This window comes from Vicugna pacos, chromosome 17 (genome assembly GCF_048564905.1).
Source record: "Vicugna pacos chromosome 17, VicPac4, whole genome shotgun sequence".
NCBI lineage: Eukaryota > Metazoa > Chordata > Mammalia > Artiodactyla > Camelidae > Vicugna > Vicugna pacos.
The window spans coordinates 41465094-41484164 of record NC_133003.1 but is presented as its reverse complement, the minus strand read 5'-3'; the positions used below and the strand labels follow the sequence as shown (position 1 = coordinate 41484164).

General features: G+C 36.1%; 1 protein-coding gene across 3 annotated transcripts in view; it reads left to right on the top strand.

Moving 5' to 3' along the window:
• Positions 1-19071, top strand: part of CNTN3 (contactin 3) — a 299279-nt gene that overhangs the window by 74359 nt on the left and 205849 nt on the right. For all 3 annotated transcript variants that reach the window (XM_072941732.1, XM_072941733.1, XM_072941731.1), the window contains exon 2: positions 462-596. In XM_072941732.1, coding sequence (XP_072797833.1) covers positions 542-596 — 55 coding nt within the window. In that variant the 5' untranslated portion in view covers positions 462-541. The remainder of the gene's footprint in view (positions 1-461; positions 597-19071) is intronic.

The window sequence follows — 19071 nt, the reverse complement described above, 5'->3', positions numbered from 1 at the left end:
AAATAGGTTTAAGATGAACATTGATAATGCTGTTTATTGTTTATATGCCTTATGAGGGATTCAGAGACTATGAAAAGCGATGCTTCAAGATACCTGCTGATTTGACCCTTTTAGTTTTATTAAAATGTTATCATGAGAGGAAATGAGAAAAGTTAGAATTTCAGGGTAATGTTTTATTTGTTGTAATTACTATCTAGCAGTACTTCATTATTTAATATACTAATATTGAGTATTTTAGTATTGTTCAACATTTCTGATTTTGTGAAGTTGCTTCCACCTGCATATTAGTTACATAAAGCATTTTTTAAAGTGTGTACATTTCATACATCCTTTTTGCATCAAAAATATTCACTTTGAGGGTTTTGAGTGGCTGTGAATGGTAGTTTATGAAAAGAACACAATCTACTTTTTAAAGCAGTTTGTTTTTTCAAGTCTGACTTCTTTGTAAATATATTTTACAGATTAAAGGATTTACCTGAAGACAAAGCAGTCTATTCATCAGAGACTGGACAAGAGTTACTCTTGCTTTTGGCAATTAAAGATGATGTTGTCATGGAAACAGCTGATCCTGCTTTCATTCATTGGCTGCCTAGGAGGTAACAATAGGCTGTATTTTCTAAGTTGAGGTTAGAACTATACTTGAGTCATATGTTAAGTAATTTTTAAATGTTGAAGTTATACTCTACCAGTAGCAGAGACAATTTTTTCCCAGAAAGAAAATTCTAGTGTTCTCTTCTGCTAATTGGATTCTCATTTCACTCCTAAATTTTTGCAAGCCATTTTATTTTCATAGCAAATATAATGGAACTTAATATTACAGAACTTCTGTAGTATTATGAATATAACAATTAATCAGAATTTAAGAATGTTAATCTGTGACTTTTTTCCAAAATGGCTAAATGTTGTAATCCTTAGTGTAAATGGAAAATATAAATTTTAAAGAATGTTGATATTTTCGTATCTAATCTTAAAAACAATACTATTTTCCTTTAAGCAAATAATTTATTTAAGGGACCAAAAGTAAAGATAGGATTTTTTTTTAATTTGAAAATTTGAAGTTTAGAACAAAACAAAGATAAAGGAATAATTCTCGCATATCCATCATACAAAAGCAACTCTAAAAAATTATTTGATGTATTTCCTTTTGTTCATTTTGTTCTGTTTCCTGGAGGAGTGGAAGAGTAAGATAAGGATTCTTATAAATGAAATAGTTTATTTTATCTTATTGTTTTCTTTCTGTTTATTTTAAAAATTCTCTGGCACCTAAAAAGTTGAAAGAATAGCACAATGAATATTCACATATGCACCATTTAGATTTAACTATTGTACAGTTTTACTACATTTGTTCTGTCTATTTACATATGGGTATGTATTGTTTTTGATTGATTGACTATACCATTTGAAAGTACATTATAGAAGTTATCATCTTTTACCCCTAAAAATTTCAGCATCCATCTCCTGAGAAGACCAGTGTTCTAGATAATCATGAGTTCTAATTTATGATACATAAGAAAATTAACAAAAAATGTGGCCTGTCATTTTTCTTTATATGAGGAGGAAATTGGTGTCGAATAAGGCCAAATACACTGTCAGGTAAAACATATGTTATTTGAAGACATGTTTATATTGGAGTAGACGTCTAAGCCCTTAAGTCAAACTTTAAACAGTCTTCAAATATTTAAATGATATTAAAACCGCCAACTGTTTTTTGAAGTTAAAAAACATGAAAAATTATTTAATGACAGTACTCTTGAAATTACACGTCTGTAAAGAGTATCACAGTAATATCACGATGAAGTTTGTTTCTGGGGAACAATCTAACACAGAAAGACTCACTCGATAAGCAGTTGGAAAAAAACCTCCAACTTTTAAAATAAAGTTTTTTGAAACAGGTTTTCCCCTGTGATGCCTCAGTTTTGTTTCCTAAAATATTTTCTTTGCTACTAACCTAGCACTGAGGGAAAAAGGAGTAATTATTTATAAATGCCTGCTTTTTTTAAATAGTCTTGTAGAAAGACCAATATGGATATCAAAATACATTTGTTTTTCTTGGTTTATTTTATTCATTTACAAAATTTTAAATTTGAGTTTTGTTGTACAAGGAGCAAAATGAAGAGAATATACTACAGCAGTATTATTATTCACAATACCAATTTTCATAGAAACAACCCTGAAATTTTCCAATTAATTGGAAACAGGGAGAAACACTCAGAAAGTAGAAATGCAGCTAAAGAAAATGAGATTAGTTTTTCAAAAGTTTAAAATTTTAAGTTGTAATTTTACACTATGTGCAAATTGTGTTGATTGTTTTTCAGCATTTATTAGAAATGCTCTACATATTAATGAACAGACTTATGGAAAAAGCAGTATCCATTTTTCTAAAATGTTAAGACATTATTAAAAATTGTAAAGGTCAACCTGATTTTCTGGATATGTTGGTGAAAAAGCTGTAAGGGTTGATAAAGGAGAATTGGATTAATTGATATATGATAAACTATATGTAGGATATTACTTAGAGATTTGGTCATCTTTACAAGTTAAGTATGGAAAAGAATTTGGCTCTAGTCAATTTGCTAAGGAGTATTAATTGTATACAATTCTTCATATACTGAATGTTGGTACTGCTTTTGGATTGATATCAAATTTAGATTAAAAGATCCGCTTGTAAATGTTATATTCTGTTACCCAATATTGGGTCATTTTTAAGTAAAGTTAAAAATCTGTTCATAATATAAGGAAGATCTATAAATAAATGCCAAGTAAAAACACATTGTTTGAATTCACTTGCTTTGAGTTTAGCCACAGACGTAAACTCAATAAATGCAGTAAATGCTTGATAATTTGTGTTTTCTGTTTTCTCAAGTTTAAGGTTTTTGTTATTCATTATTCTGTGCATTTTTCTCCATGCTCTTCTGTTGTTGTGTCTCTGAATGGTTCTCTCTTCAACAGAGAGGCAAATAGTCATTTTTGGCTGGGAGCTTTTCCTAAGATGAACTTGATTTTGTTTTTCCTCAAAAAAAAAACTAAGATTCATTCATTCTTTAAAAAATATTTATTAAGCATCTATTATGTGTCATGCGTCGTTTCCGATGAAGAAAATGGACAGGGACCTGTGTCTTTATGGTATTTAAATTCCATCATGTTGGGTTGAAAATGACTTAGAGTTAGTTGATATAGAAATGATAGTGTTATGAAGGAAAAAAAAGGGGAAAAACAGAATAAGATGAGAGTGTGGGGGGTTACCATTTTAAATGATGTCATCCAGTTCATCTTCATCGAGAAGGTGACATTTGAGCAAAGACTTACAGGCGAATGAGTTGATCTTGTGGCTATTTAGGGAAGAGAGCTCCAGACAGAGTTGGCAATCCATGCAAGGTTTTAATACGTGACATGCTGAGTATTTCTAGAAACAGCAGAAAAGTTAGCATGGTTGGACAGGGAAGTATTATAGGAAAGAAGTAGTAGATGAAAGCCAAGAGATAAGATGGAGTTGGTTGCAGTGAAGAATGGAAGGCCTTGTGTATCACTGAAAATATTTAGAGCTTATACCCTGAATGTCTTCAGGAGCATTGGTTTTTCCCTCAAGAATCTCACTGGATATCATGTTGTGGATTGATTGTAAAGGGGCAGGTGAGCAGGCAGGGGCACCTGTGAGAAGTCAATGTAGTACTCAGGCAAGGGCTCATGGTGACGACTCCAGGGGGCAAGCAGGGATGGTGGTCAAATTTGGGTCATTATTTTGAAGGTAGATCCATGAGGATTTGTGGATGGAATGTGTGTGATGTATGTGGGGTATGAGAGAGAAGGAAGGGTCAAGGATCACCTCAAGGCTCTGTGTCACCTTGTGTATGCATCACCCTTGTGTGTGAAATGAAAACTCAGCACAAAAAAGGGATGAGAGTTTTCCAAACTGAAGTTCACTACCAAATAGTGGATTAAAAAATCAATTCTGTGGATCATAACCAGCATTTTTATTAGAATAAATGAATTAAAATTAAAATAAGAATAGAGTATACTATATCAGCATGCACTGCCCGCTTGGTAAATATTGTCTGCTGGGCACTTCTGCGCATTTGGGATATAGCAGTGAACAAAACAATGTCCCAGGCCGCATGAGCTGTCCTTTCAATACATGTGTATTGTGTCGTGATCTTACATACATTTCTTACTGAGCTGCTGTGAAAAAAGTTTAAGAGCCACCGACCTAGGTAGAGAATAGAGAGCTAGAGACAAGAACCCTCCAGAATTCTGAGAAGAAACCAGAAAAAGAAGGGACACTCAAATGAGGAAAACAATAATGATAACAGTAAAATTAATAATACTAGCAATATTAATAAATGGTAGCTCATTCACTGTATACCAGGCACTATGAAAATGCTTTACTTAGGTCACCTAATTAACAAAAATACAATGAGATATATATCATTTCTATTTTGCAGACAAGGAAACTGTCTCTAAGAGTTTAAGTAATTTGTCTAGTCTATTTAGTCGTCTCAAAATGTCTGTTTATCTCTAAAATCAAAGTAGAGCTCCCTAGTCACTAGTATTTACCACTTCAATGGTTTCTCTTCTGGAATAAAGTCAGAGGTATAGGCCATGGGCTAAAAGTCATCAGGGATCCAAGGAGATTGTCATCTTGCTTCTTAATTACCTATCAGTTCGTTGCTTAACTGCATTCGATACTTTAGATGTTCACTATCCTATATGGGAGCCACTAGCCACACGTGGCTGTGGAGTGTTTGGAATGCAGCTAGTCCTAGTTGAGATGTGCTGTAATTGTAAAATGCACAGAGAATTTTAAAGAAGTTACCAAAAATATTGAGTTTAAACAAATTATTTAAATATCTCAGTAATTTTATATTGATTAGATGCTGCACTGATAAGAATTTAGTTACGTTTGTTCAAGTAAAAATGTTTAAATTAATTTTGCTTGTTTCTTTTAACCTTTTTTAACATAGTTACTAGAATTTTTAAAATATATGTGTGACTTGGATTATATTTCTCTTGGGTAGCATGACTCTAGATATTTATAAAATAGAAAGCTGATAATTTTGCAGAGGTTTTCTAATATTTAATAGCCCAAAGGGGATCCAAATTGTGGAAGCTAATGAGAACTTTTTGATTTCATATGAAAATTTGTAAATATTTCCTGAATGTGTATTAGCAGCAAATCCTGACTCCTGTGTCAGATGAGTTCATGTTTCAGGCATCATTGCTTAATGAATGTTGACAAATTCTCGATCAGTGCAAGTGGAGATTCTGAACTTTGTGAAGAATATTCTGTTTTGGTTTTAGTTTTAATCTTTTGGTGGTACCAGCAATGTAAATGTAAGTCTTTTGGAAAGATTAATTTCTTTGGATAGCTAAAATGGTTGTCAAAGCCTGGTTAAAAACATCATCATGGAAAATATCCTACTTCTGTAAAAGTTCTAAGGTTTTCTTATTTTATCAAATTATTTTCTTAAAGTTGTAGTGAACAATCAACATATTGGAATCTATTGTTATTTTGGTAGTACTTAGAAATTACTTGTGAAAGTAGGTAGCCATTAATTTTGGAGGGGATTAGTCCTCAGAGGGAAGATGATTCTTAGTTGTCCTTAACTTTCTTTTTGTGTATATTGTGTTGGTATCTCCAGTGTCTACAGTTTACCGCAGCCATGAAGCAGCCATGAGGCCTGAGAGAGGCTGATCCTGGGCAGAGCTCCACAGGTGGATTCATCTCCTTTGTCCCAGTGATTGGCCTAAGCCAGTGAGCTCATAGGGTTTTTTTTGTTTTTTTTTTTTTTTGCCTTAAGATTTGATTGATTCAAGGACTTTTGTTCAAACTTTGTGGAAAATGTCCTTTCTCCTAGTATATCTGAATGAGGAATCTCAGAACCCTGGTTGCTGTAGGTGGCCAGCCTACAATCATCAGGGAAGCTAGCCTGAGGGAAAAGCTGATTCAGTGCGTTCAGGTCAGAGAAATAAGAAGACACCAGCTCCTCCCTGATGTCATGTTGACACGGCCCCCTTCTGGCTTAAACTCTTCGAAAGCAGTAAATACCCCACCTGTAGCTCCTGTGACTTGTCATCCTTATTCCAGAGAGCTTCAGTGACCTATGAAATTTACCTTTGCCTCTTTGGGAAGTTACCAGGCCAGTAAAGTGCTGTGTCCTCTCATAGGTATCTCTAAATGTATTATAACCGTGACCACAGGTCAGCTTTAGGAGATGATTTAGATCACCTTGATAAAATCATTTAAAAATTCTTAGTATTATAATTAAGGATAAAATGTGTGATCACCAAACATGAACCTTGGCTTCCTTTAACAGTGCAGATTTAGTGATAGACAACATGGACAAACAGAAACACTTGCTTGGGCTGCATTTGCAAATCATAAACTCTGCTTGTTTTAAACCCATTAGTTTGTGTGCGAATAGAACCAAACCTACTACTGCACCTTCGAGTGCCTTCCATTATAGGCTCTGTCCTATATTTTGTCATCTTAATGTGAATAGCTTTCCATGTTAGGCTTTCATCCAAATAGTGATTAAGGAAAGCTTTGAAAGCAAAATAAACTTCCCAAGTTCTCCCTGAGATAATTGAGGAATATTTTTCAATTGATTTTAATCCTGCCACCCTTATAATCACTGAGAAAATGAGTTTGTGGCATTGGATGTGGCACTTGAAGTAAATGGTTGCCATAAACTCAAATGACTGTCATTTTTTCTGTGGTATTTGTGTGCAGTGTGATATGATTTGATAACATTCATACTGGTGAAATGGAGATGTTGCTGATCTCTCCTTATAAATCTTGACATCCTCCATGTTTTTACCAGTAAACTTATTTCAAATCATTCCCTCAATTGCAACACCCTAAATCTTGAATTGCTTTTCATTTATTCCATTTAAATCTTGACAGTTTATCAGAGTATGCATGTAAAACTCAGGGGGGGATAAAAGCAAACATTGTTAGTGTATTTTGTTCCTATAACCTTGATCTCCTCATATTCGATTTTTCTAAGCTTGATGGTGACTAAGAAGGCTTTTGGGGGACTTAAAAAATAGTATGTATTGGAAATGCTGTTAGAGTTCAACAAAAATATAAAGGTAAATAAAACCCACAATTTTATTTAGCTCTTAAAATAGCTATTATTGTCTCAAAAGTATCTGTTGATCAGTTCACTGACTCCTGCAAATAAGGTGCTCATTCAAACCAGTTTCATTGACTATTGCCTAAGTGTTCAGCGGTCTTAAAGCACTCATCATATAAAAGTGTTTTTAAGTACCCCTGTGCAATTATGTCTTCCCACGAATTGTGGTAGCAGAGCTAAATGGACTGGGTTCTTGGTATGTAAGGGTGCATTCCTAAGTATTAACTCATGACTCATGGTGAACTTTTGAGTATAAGATACACACACACACATTTATGCATGCATTTATTCAAGCCACAACAAAAGGAACCTTGATGCTAGTCATCAACATAAATTTTACATGTGTTTTGCATGCAACGTATATTTAATACATGCTAATATGTACTTTGCAAATACTCTTGTAAGCAAGGAGAAGGCAGTAGTTACACTGTTATGGTTTATACTTCCTCGTCATTGTCCCCTATTCTCACCCCATCCCTGTTCCCACTTCCAGAATACCATTCCATAGGCAGCTCAGGTCTTTAGTATCTCTTATCTCCACTTGTGCCCCAGCCTTGCTCCTCCTCCCTCTGCCTGCTCTTCCTTCCTCTCTGCAGTGCATCTCATATGTTGCAACCAGAGTTCTCTTTTTGAGCAGCCATTCAGCAGGCATTTACAGAGCATCTGCTTTGTGTGAGGTATGCCATAAGTGCCATGGAGGAGTCCAGGATGAATCAGCTGTCTGTCTAGGAAGGAAAGAGGGCATGTGCAAACAATGGCAGGAAGAAAAAGGCTAAGATTTAAGATACTATGTAAGAAAAATATGAAAAGACTGGCATTAAGTTCTAAGAGAGATCTTATAGAAAGGAAGATAGAAAATATTTGTGGCAAGAAGCACATTTGAGCCGAGTCTTAAAATAATAATAATTAAAGTGAACATGCAGTGAGTGCTTACTTTATACGAAGCACAGAGCTAAGGGCCTTGCCTGAATTCTGTCCTCTGAGCCTTGTGTTATTGTGACCCCTATTTTATAAATGAGGGCCGGAGGTCCTGACAGGTTAAGGAATTTTCTAAAATTCACACAGTTAATAAGGGAATTCAAACAGCAGTATTTAAAACAGCCTCACTCCACTGCCCATGGAAATAACCATTTTGTTAAAATTGGACATAATCTAAGAGAACATAATCAAGAGAAGCAGGTTTTAGTCTGCTCAGATTGCTATAACAAAATACCATTGACTGGGTGGCTTAAACAACAGAAATTTATTTCTTATAATTCTGGAGACTGAAAAGTCCAAGGTCAAGGTGCTGACTGATTTGGTTCCTGGAGGGGACACCCTTCATAATTTTCAGATGGCTGTCTTCTTGCTGTGTCCTCATGTGGCAGGAAAAAGAGGAAAAGCAAGCTGTCTGGTCTCTTCTTATAAGGGCTCTAATCCCAACACGAGGACTGCACCTTCATGATTTCATTTAATCCTAATTACCTCCCAAAGGCCCTTCCTCTTATTCTCATCATGTTGGGGGTTGAAGCTTTAACATAGGAGTTTTGTGGGGGACACAAACATTCAGTCTATAACAGACAGGAGCAGTCATTCAAATTTAGAGAAAAGTGTAACATAGAGTTGGTTCCTAGTTTTATTTATATTTATATATATATGGCATGCATGGAATAGCTTTGATAATGTCAACCCCAGCTTGAGCAATCTATTTGTGTTAATTTATTTAATATAATTATCCCAATAACTTTAGATGTTAATTTACATGAGGAAACTGAGGTACAGAGAGATTATTACTTTGCTTAAAGTCACAGGCAGTTAAGTGGAGCCAGGTTTCAAACCCAGCCTGTATTTCTCTAGATGTGCACTATCCAGTCTGGTGGCTACATGTACCTGTTGATCGCTTGAAGCATGGCTAATCCAAGGCAAGAGTTGTCATAAGTTTAAAATATACACTGGATTACAAAGGCATAAGAAAGGACAGAAAATATTCCATTTATAGTTATATTGATTGCATATTAGAATAATATTTTGATATTGGGATATACACAATATATGAATAGATTAATTTTACCTGCTTCATCTTCCTTTTTTATTACTAGAAAATGTAGACTTATGTATGTGTTGTGTATCTTTATTTTGTGAGAACATGTAAGTTCTACTCTCTTAGCAGACTTCCCTTGTACAATACAGTGTTATAAACTATAGTTTTAGTTCCATTGGAAATTACAGGTCTAAACTATATGCCTGTCATGCACTTGAAGACAAGTTGTAGGGAGAAGACTAGGGGAAAAAAAGGTTGTGTCTAGAGGTTGTTAAGTGAGGAATGTTGGCATCTTAGTTTTGCTGTATAAGACCTTTACGCCCATAGGAGGTTTGTAGGGTAGATTGGAAGGAAGAAAAACAAAGAAAGAAGATCTGCTTGGAGGCTATTGTAATACATCAAGTGAGGGATAACTTATGCTCAAACTAGGGCAATGGGAGTAAAAAAAGGTAAGATTGGAGATGAGAAGAGGGGCAGGTATAGTTCAGTGGTAGAGCACATACTTAGCATGCCCGAGGTCCTGGGTTCAATCCCCAGTACCTCTTCTAAAAATAAATAAATAAATAAAAATCTAATTACCTACCCCTACCCCCCAAAAGAAAGACTGGAGATGAGAGAAATGACAGATCCATGATTGAAAGGATGGTGGGTGTGACAGGTGAGAGAGAGGAGATTGTGAACAGGGACTTTCAGGCTTCTGAATTTGAGTTGGAAGATAATGAGGCAATTAACAGAAATAAGAAACATAGAAGGAGGCAGGGATTTTGGTGTTTGGGGCATACGGAGTTTTGAGGTGTTTGAAGAGCGTCTGGATGGTATGAGCCGGTAGTCTGTTGAAACCAAAGGATTAGAACTCAGTGTGTGGGGCTGAGGTAGGTTTCAGAGCAAGAGATCAAGATTAAGGGGAGGTGTCTTCAGAGTGATACCACCCAGTGAGACTGTTCAAGGATAAAACGTGGAGAGTTCAATGCAAGTGGGTAGACCTGCACCCAGGGCCGGGGTGTGACAGGTGAAGGCAGAGCGGAGATGTGTAAGGTTCTCCAAGCCAGCAGGATATGGTGAACATTGAGGAAGCATTTCAGGGAAAAGGAGAGGGGGAAGCAGATGTGGTCTGAGGAAAAACTCCTGAGGCTTGTGAACAGGAAGTGCAAATTGTGAAGGAAGTAATCTTTGGTAAGAAAGGAAGAAAATACACTGATAACGGTCATCTTTGGTAAAACTGAGTTGTATTTTATGCACATGCACATCCATATGCTTTTGTACATATTCTTATGTATTTCAGACTTTCCTCACATCATAAATGAGAACAGGGTGGTTTAGAGCATTTCTGGGACTTGCTCACTGTCACACAGCCGGTTATTGAGTTGCTGGCCAAGGGAGTGCCTGAATTTCTGTCTGTGGAGCCTCCAGCTAAACTGAGACTTTGCTGAGTATGATGGGTTGTAGATCCTTTTACAGAAAAGAACCAGATGGTTCCTCCTTGAGGCTAGGTAAGGGACAATTGTGATCCTTACCAATGTTTGAGAGACAGGTGTGTATGAGGCTGGGTGTGCACTGACAGGAGTTGTGTACTGAGAACATCTTCATGTGTTTTCAACTTCTTCTACTTGCTCTCCAGGTGAATAGCCTCAAGTGAATGTGCATAAATCATTGTCCCAGGGAGGCTAGACTCCTGCAAGGAAAGTGGTTCCTGTGAGATAAAGCCGCCCCTAAGTCAAAAAATGTGAGGTTCAGTTGGTATTAACTGGCTCGAAATTACCTTGGTGAACCAAGTGGCTTAGGGATCAGATTTCCATTCATAGTACAATGGGCTTGGTATTTGGTAAATTCTAGTCCTAGCATCTGTGTTTATCTGCTTTGTCTTTCCCTCTTGAGGACTGAAAAGTGCTTTCCTGTAAGGAATTGTGTGTTTCAAGCCTCTCTCATTCCGTACCCTGGTCTCCATTTCTGCAAATTCACAGCTGAGACATAGGAAAATGTCCATTCACAAGGGCCATTTCAGCATCCATATGACTTTCAAAGGGAAACTCTTACTTGAGAATGGCTGCATATGTTAATTTGAGAAGTGGCAGGGCTCCCTCTTCTTATTTTGCTAGTGAGCCCGAAGGTGCCACGTGCCTTTTTCTTCCACATAAGTGAGACATGCAGGTACAATTTGCATTCACTTCTGCATGTTGCTTTTTTTGAACATTAACCCAGCCTTTAAGGTTGAGACAATGACAAGTGACAGAACTCTGAGATTAGATACGCAACACTGGATGCTATTTGAGAGAAAGATATTTTAAATTTAAAATTATTTTATGAGAATAACATGCAATAGGGAATAGTCAAATTATGTATGCGTCATTACATATATAAGTATCTGTGTGTCTAATTTGAAGAAACTAGGAGAAGATAGTCATTTTCTCTGTTGTGATATGGCTTTCCTTAATTTTAAAGCAGTATCACATTATTGAACAACTTTCAGGGTTTTTATTTGCTAACCATGGCAAGGAGAGATTTAGCCAAGGTATTTTACTATGGTTATTAGTTGTCCAGTGATTGGCAGTTTTCTTTTGTTTTCTTCTGAAGCCTAACTAATAGTGCCCACAAGAAACTCCATATTAATTTCTTTGAAGTGTGTCGGAGAAAATGAAAAGGCACATGACTTCTACAAAGAGATGACATGTTAGAATTCATTTGTCTATCAGTAAATAAATACATAAATGAAAATTATCCAACATTTTATTTATTATATTTTTTGTCTTTCAAATCAATGACATAATATTTGGAGCCTGAAATAAGCACCACTGCATTAGAAATTCAATTGTGCAATTTTGCATCATGGTGATACTACTACTTATAAAATTCCATGTTAGATGGTTAAGATTCAAATATCGCTGATAATAGAATGTTTACTCAACATTGTGTTCATTGTGAAAAGCATCTTTTGAGTGTGAACACTGCTTTTTGGCCATACTGCATCATTGGCATTTATTGCTTAAAAAGAAGAAAAACAACCAACTTTATCTCAGCAAAAAAAAGACAAAAACCTGTACCCCTACCTGGCCACTGGATTTATCCAAGTGCTTCCTCTTTCAACTTCTGCTTGGCAGCTGAGTAATTAAGCTCTTATCTTGGTATTTGACTTATTACTCTCTCTTTATACAACTTGGGTTTACTTGTCTTATTTATAAGACTGCTGGAGACAAAGGTAATATTCCCACCTGTCACTTAAACAGGAGGCAATTTGCTCCTTTTAACTAAAAAAACAGGTAAAAAAAAAAAAGGCATACTGATTCAGGTAGACCTGAGACCCAGCTTGTGACAGGTGACCTTGGGAGACAGTTTCAAGGAAGAAGCAGCTCTTTTCTTGGACCTATTGAATAGTCATGGAAAAATCTATCGTTGGTTGTGGAAGATAGTCAAGAAAGAAAACTTAAGGGATGGTGTGTGATGATGTAGTGACTCACAAATCCATGTTCTTTAAATCTATAACTACTCAGTTTTTTTTTTTAACATGAACATCTTTGTGGTATCTGTTGACCTGAGAGGGTGGAATTTGTAGGCTGCCATTTTCAATGGTTCTGGTGACTTATTCATTGTTTATTCCAACCACGGAGGGATGGTGAAGGCTGCCATTGCCTGGACTTAACACCTCCAGGCAACTCTGGGATCGGGTGCTGCCATTGTGACATTGATTGGTGTCACCCATGAACCTGACACTAGCAAGTTGCAGCAGCTATTCAAGGGACACTTGAATTCTGGTTCATGAATAGGGTTTCCCTGTTCTACCTTGTTCATGGTGGCATCATACACTCTCTTGTTCTGAGAACCTGTACAACTTAAGGGCCAATCTGATGTGCCACCCAGGGATTTTTAGGACAGATGGCAATTTGCGTGTCTTTTGTGTGTTTTTATATTAGCCTTAGGTTTTTGTAGCAGGGCTCCTGGAATTTTAGTCTCTGGGTAAGATTTTTCACTACTAAGTGGTCTTTTGTAGGATTTTAAAATACTTTGTATGATTTTAGACCATAGGAAAACAGTTTTTCGTTCTAATCCCACGAGTATGTGTGTGTGTGTTTGTGTGCACTCCCACACATACTTGTGCATGGTGTTTAAACTGGAACATATGTACTGGAAATATAGAGAAGTGGTCATATTCAGAGCATAATTGTGTAGAGAATTATGAAGTATTGGCTGTTGAATGATGTACCACATGGGTTTCTGGGTGACCATCCATCTTTTAGTTAAGAAATAATATTTACTGCAGCATACACAATGCTGCAAATGCCTTTTTGTGTGTGCTTGATTACACAGCAGAGTAAATTGAGAATCCTCAGTGCTCTGGCCATTATTCCTATTACGGGAGAATAGGGAAAATAAACATTGAGCTAATGACGGTATAAAAGAATCTCATGTTTTTTCTGCTTCATGGGGTTTTTGAAAGCTCTTTGCTGCTTATTTTGAGTTTTCCATTGATACTGCTTTGGTGAGTAATTATTGGAAGAGAGAGTGGAGAGTAAATACTTGTTGGAGAATTGTTTCCGTAAAGAGCTGAGTGGACGGTAGAGAAGACCCCCCCTTTTTTTTAGCTATTTGAAGTTATCACCCTCCACAGATTAATTAGCACCTTTTGTCTTAGACATAATACTTGAAATTATTTGCTCAGACCAGATAAGTGAACACAGGTGTCAGTGTTCACAACCACCATGAAGATAAGGACAGTTCCGTCCTATTTTTCATGCCATGTGGATATGAGGTTCTAATGAATGAAGTCATTAATTAGACTACCTTCTCATAAATTACTAGTCCTCAGTCACATGTAATTAAAAGTTTGATACAAGGGCAAAGCAAAAATATGCAATAATAATGCCATTTATGGCACTGCTGCTGTATTAAAATTTTTTTGCCTATCCTTGTATCAAAAACTGTATGTATAGTGTTGGTATCATTTCCATATAACAGTAGAGAACTCAGGGGCTCTGAGAGCCTAAATGACTTGCCTAAAGCTTGGTGAAGGTATTAGAGAAAAAATCTTGTTCATCACAAGGCAGAGTCATTGTTCTGCTAGTAGGCATGCTTCTTCCTAAAGCAGCAATCAGCAAACTTTTCCATAAAGTATTCAGATAGTAAATGTTTTTTGCTTGGCCTCCCATATGGTCTCTGTCATAACTACCCATCTCTGCCATTGTGATGCTAAAGCAGCCATGGACAATACATTAACAAGTGAGATTGATTGTGTTCTAATGGAACTTTATTCATGGACACTGAAATTTGAATTTCATATAATTTTCATGTGTCATGGAATAATATGTTTTTGATTCATGGGTCATACAAAAACAGGTGTTAGTCGAATTTGGCCCATGGGCCATAGTTCTATGATTCCTGTCCTACAGCATAAATAAGGGTTTTTTTTAGATCATGTTTTATCAAACCCTTATCATGCTATCATGTGTAAGGTCTTTTTCAGTGTGCTGTATGGAAATCAAAAAAGGCCAGAGGTTGAAGGAAAAAGAGGAAACATACACACAAATTACTGAAATGCAGATGCTTTGGGAGAGGTACAATCATGCCCTAAACTGAATTGCTGAGAAAGTGGGAATTCATTTTGGCTAGACTATCAAAAGAGACTCATATGTCTTGAAAGATCAACTGGGAAAGCCTTCCAGGAAGAAGAATGGCATCAGTCAATTCGAGGGAACTTATCTGGCAAACAGTTATTTCGTACATAATTACGGGTGAAGTTCTTACTGACAGCCCTGCAGTGTCACTCCCTGTAGGGCTGCCTTCTGGGAAAACTAAGAATGTGCTCTCTCTGTATGATGGTGCCCAGATGAAGGATTGCCAGGGGGAAAGAAAGCTCAGTATTGCTAGACTTAATGGTTTTTTAAAGGTGAAATTTCACTTTATGGCTAGTACATTTGGATTTTCAAATGAGGCCAAACCAGAGTTTCCAAATATATATGATAGGTCACATCATACATGTTTCATATGATTTAAGAATCTCTTTTCACAGTCCTAGAAAGACAGCCTAGTTCAGGTTCTGTCTGAAAAGTGAACACAGCGTCCTAAGTAGAGCTCAAATCCTGTGATAAAGAGTTCAGGCAGTCAACAGGTGCCTGACACATCCTAACGTTACAGCCTAACCTTAGAAGATTTAGACTAAAGTAAGAATTGCACGCTGGTTACATTGGTAAGTAAATTCATGGTTCACATAAATGATTTATCATGATTTGGGGATATTTTGCAAACAGAGCCATTCCATGTAATGGTAAGACCTGTGCAATTGCTGATGTTTTGAAACCCTCTTGAAAACCCTCTCAAAGATAACTTTGAGCCCAGTCAACTTCCTTAAAGGTCTGTTTAGTAAGCAGCCCACCAAAAGCTCAACTTTTTTTTTTGAATGACTTTGGTGGCTGTTACATTCAAGCAAGTCATTAAAATCCAGAAATGGGGCTTGGCTTCAGCGCTCAGAAGTTATGCAAGAGACTACTAATAAAGCACTGTTGCTTTTCAAAAGTGCTGTTCATATGTGGCTTTAGGGAAGCAACTCCTGTATAGTACCTGTATTTTCAGTGGCCAGAGAGTGTGGCTGAAGTGTAGTGGCCAAGCTCCTGCAAATTACCCAGATAGAAACAGCCCCCAAATGATAGCAAATACCTCTACTGTGAGAACACAGCAGGGTATTGTTAGTCATAGATGCAGTTATTCAGTTAGCTTCTATACGTTCATATATTCATATAATAAATGATTTTGTCATTGGACATACATATTCCAGTTGGAGATAGAATATCTGCTTATGGTGTTCTGAAATGACCAATTTTTTTCTTTTGATCAGCTGTAAGATTTTGTGAATTAAAATCATTTGCAGTGAAGCATGAATGCATGCATTTCCATTCAAATGTTAATGTACCAAGTTTTCTAGTATATACAGTAAGAGAGGTATGCCTAAGGGGTAGAAATGTGTGTTACATATAGTCACTGTCTTCTATAAGTTTAAAGACTGGGGATGAAGAAGGTATCAGTTAAAAACAAGTAAAGATAATGTATAATATACAAAAATTGTTTTAAGAATTCAGAATGGGGAAAGATTGCTACTAAATGGTTATATAGAGGAAGAACTAATGAAATAATCTACCAGAGTTTCTTTAGACTTCCAGCATGACTATAGCTTCTCTTATATACCACCAAAAAGTTCTCCAGAATGGTGGTACCAAACATATAGAGAGAGCATCCACTGTAACTCATCCTCACTAGTCCTGAGGATTATTATTTTTAACATGTGCCAGTATTAGCTAAAGCAGTACCATTCAAATGAGTACTGTTTTTTATTCAGTTTTAATATTCACTTAGAACTAACTGACTTGGTGGATGCGTAGCGTCTAGTACAGGGCCTGGTAGTGAATGTTTATTTTTTCTGAGTTGACATTTGAGACTGTGCATGTGTTTGTGAAGTATGTATAATGAGTGATGTTGCTCCATACTGTACAGAACTGGGGAACAGTGTTTTTCAGAATAAAAGAAAATGTTTCCTTAATTGCCAAAGCTACAAGTAGTACACAGTATTATTTGTTCTCCCCAAGACTACAGAGGATATAGCAGTTCATCTGATTTGGGGATGGCTCTCTTGTCATCAGTAGATCTTGGGACCACAAATACTCTTTCTATTTTGAATATGGTTGGTTCTTCTTCTTCATTGCCAAGGTTGGTATTATTGCTAAGTGAAGGAAATGAAAGAAATACCTTGCATTCCTTGCAGTTCTACCCCTCTTCAAAAAATAATAATCTAAGACATCGGGATCAAGAAAGGATGCTACTAGACCATGGATTATCAAATTAGAGGTAGAAAATCATTGATGGGTAATGATATTAATAGAATAGTTTATGCTTACATTTGCAAAAGTGAGTAGGACAAAACAGATTGAATGGAATGGAATAGAATAGAATAAAATAGAATAGAATAGAAAAGAAAAATGTTATGATTCAGCATGCTGTAAGAATTTTTAATCAGTTGTATGTGTGAGTGTGCACACTGTGTCTACAATAGATCATGGGGAAAATAAATCTTAATTGTGGATCAAATGAAAAACAATTAAAAAAATTTTTTAACTATTCAAGTTTCTGCAGCTCTGAAACTCCCCCATCCACACTTCATAGTTCCAGATACAGTTTGGGGAGTGGTTGTTCTTTGTTCTATTTCCTCTGACCTGCATACCTACCCCACAACCCAGCTTAGTTCCCTTCAGTGGTCTAGAGATATAAAAGCAGGATCCTTATTTGGGAAAAGTGGGAAGAGGGAGCTAGATGGTATCTTATATACTCAGGTATCTACAAACACAATGCTGGCTTCTGCTTACCGAGGTGCAGGCAGGAAAAGATTATGCTCTCTTCTACATTATGAGATTACAGCTACAAAATCATGACAAAACGCTATCACCAGTTCACATTATTTCTTAATAGCTTCTCCATTACAACCATTTTATAATAGGAATTCTTTATTGTATAATTTTTTTTCATAGAAACAATAGCCTTCAACTAGAGTTTGATAGAAAATACTCTTATGAAAATACACGAAGGGAATCATGCCTGAGCCCCAGAAAACCTTGACCCAGTCTCTTTGGTAAAGAATAGAAACCACAAATATAATCAACTCTATTAAAATCTTTGAGAGAAGAAATGCTAAAGAAATGTTTTTAAAAGAGTGGATTAATGAAGTCTTTTCAATTCAGTATGATTGGTGAGAACCTTGTGAATTTACACCCTTCAAAGATGTTCAGTGAAAGTTGGTAGAATGGAAAGTGAGGATGTTAGGTGTTTTTTTTTTTCAAATAAATGTCATGGGTTGGATTGTATTGTAGCACTGCACACTGCATCTAGCAATAGCATTGTAATATTTTTTTTAATCATGTGGAGTTGCTATTAAACCATCTAGGAAGAAAGGTAATGTTACGGGCTGGGAATTATGGTATGGAAAGATGTCAGGCAGGTTCAAAAGCACTAGATAGAACTCACCTTCATAAAAAGACAATAACATGGGTTTAAATAAAGAAATTGACAAGGTATTATGAAAATGTTTTAATCTACAAAACTTCAACCCATCTCCTCTCGGTTTGTTTTCCCTCCAGTACGTTATTTCCTGCAATATGTAAATTGGTTAAACATATTCAATTGTAAAGAATATTTCACAAATAAGAAATACAGCTGTTGGATTAAACACACCAAGACGATATATTAGGCACCCTCAGAATTACTCCCAAGTTTTCTTATTTTACTCAGCTGTAGTACAAATTAAATATTAATCAATCCAGTTAAGTAAATGATAACTTTTATCAAAATCTGTAATTGGTTTACCAAAGTGCTAAAATCCAGAGATACAACCATAGACACGAATGTTGTGTGCATACGTGTGTATGGGTGTGAGCATTCTTGTGCTTTTTTTAAGCAGGTTACAATGAGAGGAAAAATAGAATTCTTGGTAAAAAAAAATGATCATGCTTCGAAAGAGCTCTGCCACTCCAGGGAGGAGCATTTATTTATGTGAACATTTATTTCTAGCACCTGAAAACTTAAACAGACCCTTTCTGGTCTAATTCCCTAGCTATTGAATATTTCTTTCTATGAAGTTACTCTATTTCTATTTATGGACAAAGTATGAAGTAAAGATGGAGCAAATCATGTAGTGGACTATCAATTTAGCAACTGAAAGAATTTTTATCACTTTTTATGGGCCTTTGTCATGCTTTGACAGAGGTGTTTGTCACACTCCAACACTTTTTCTTTTAACCTCATGGCTTGATAAGATTTCCAAATGCGGGAAATGGATAAATTAGTTATTCCTGGTAAGCATTTTATTTTTTTCTCATCTAAAGTATGCTATATTGTCTTTTCCCTTTTTTAGCATGTAGGTTACGGTAGATTCAGCTGCAGGTAACAACA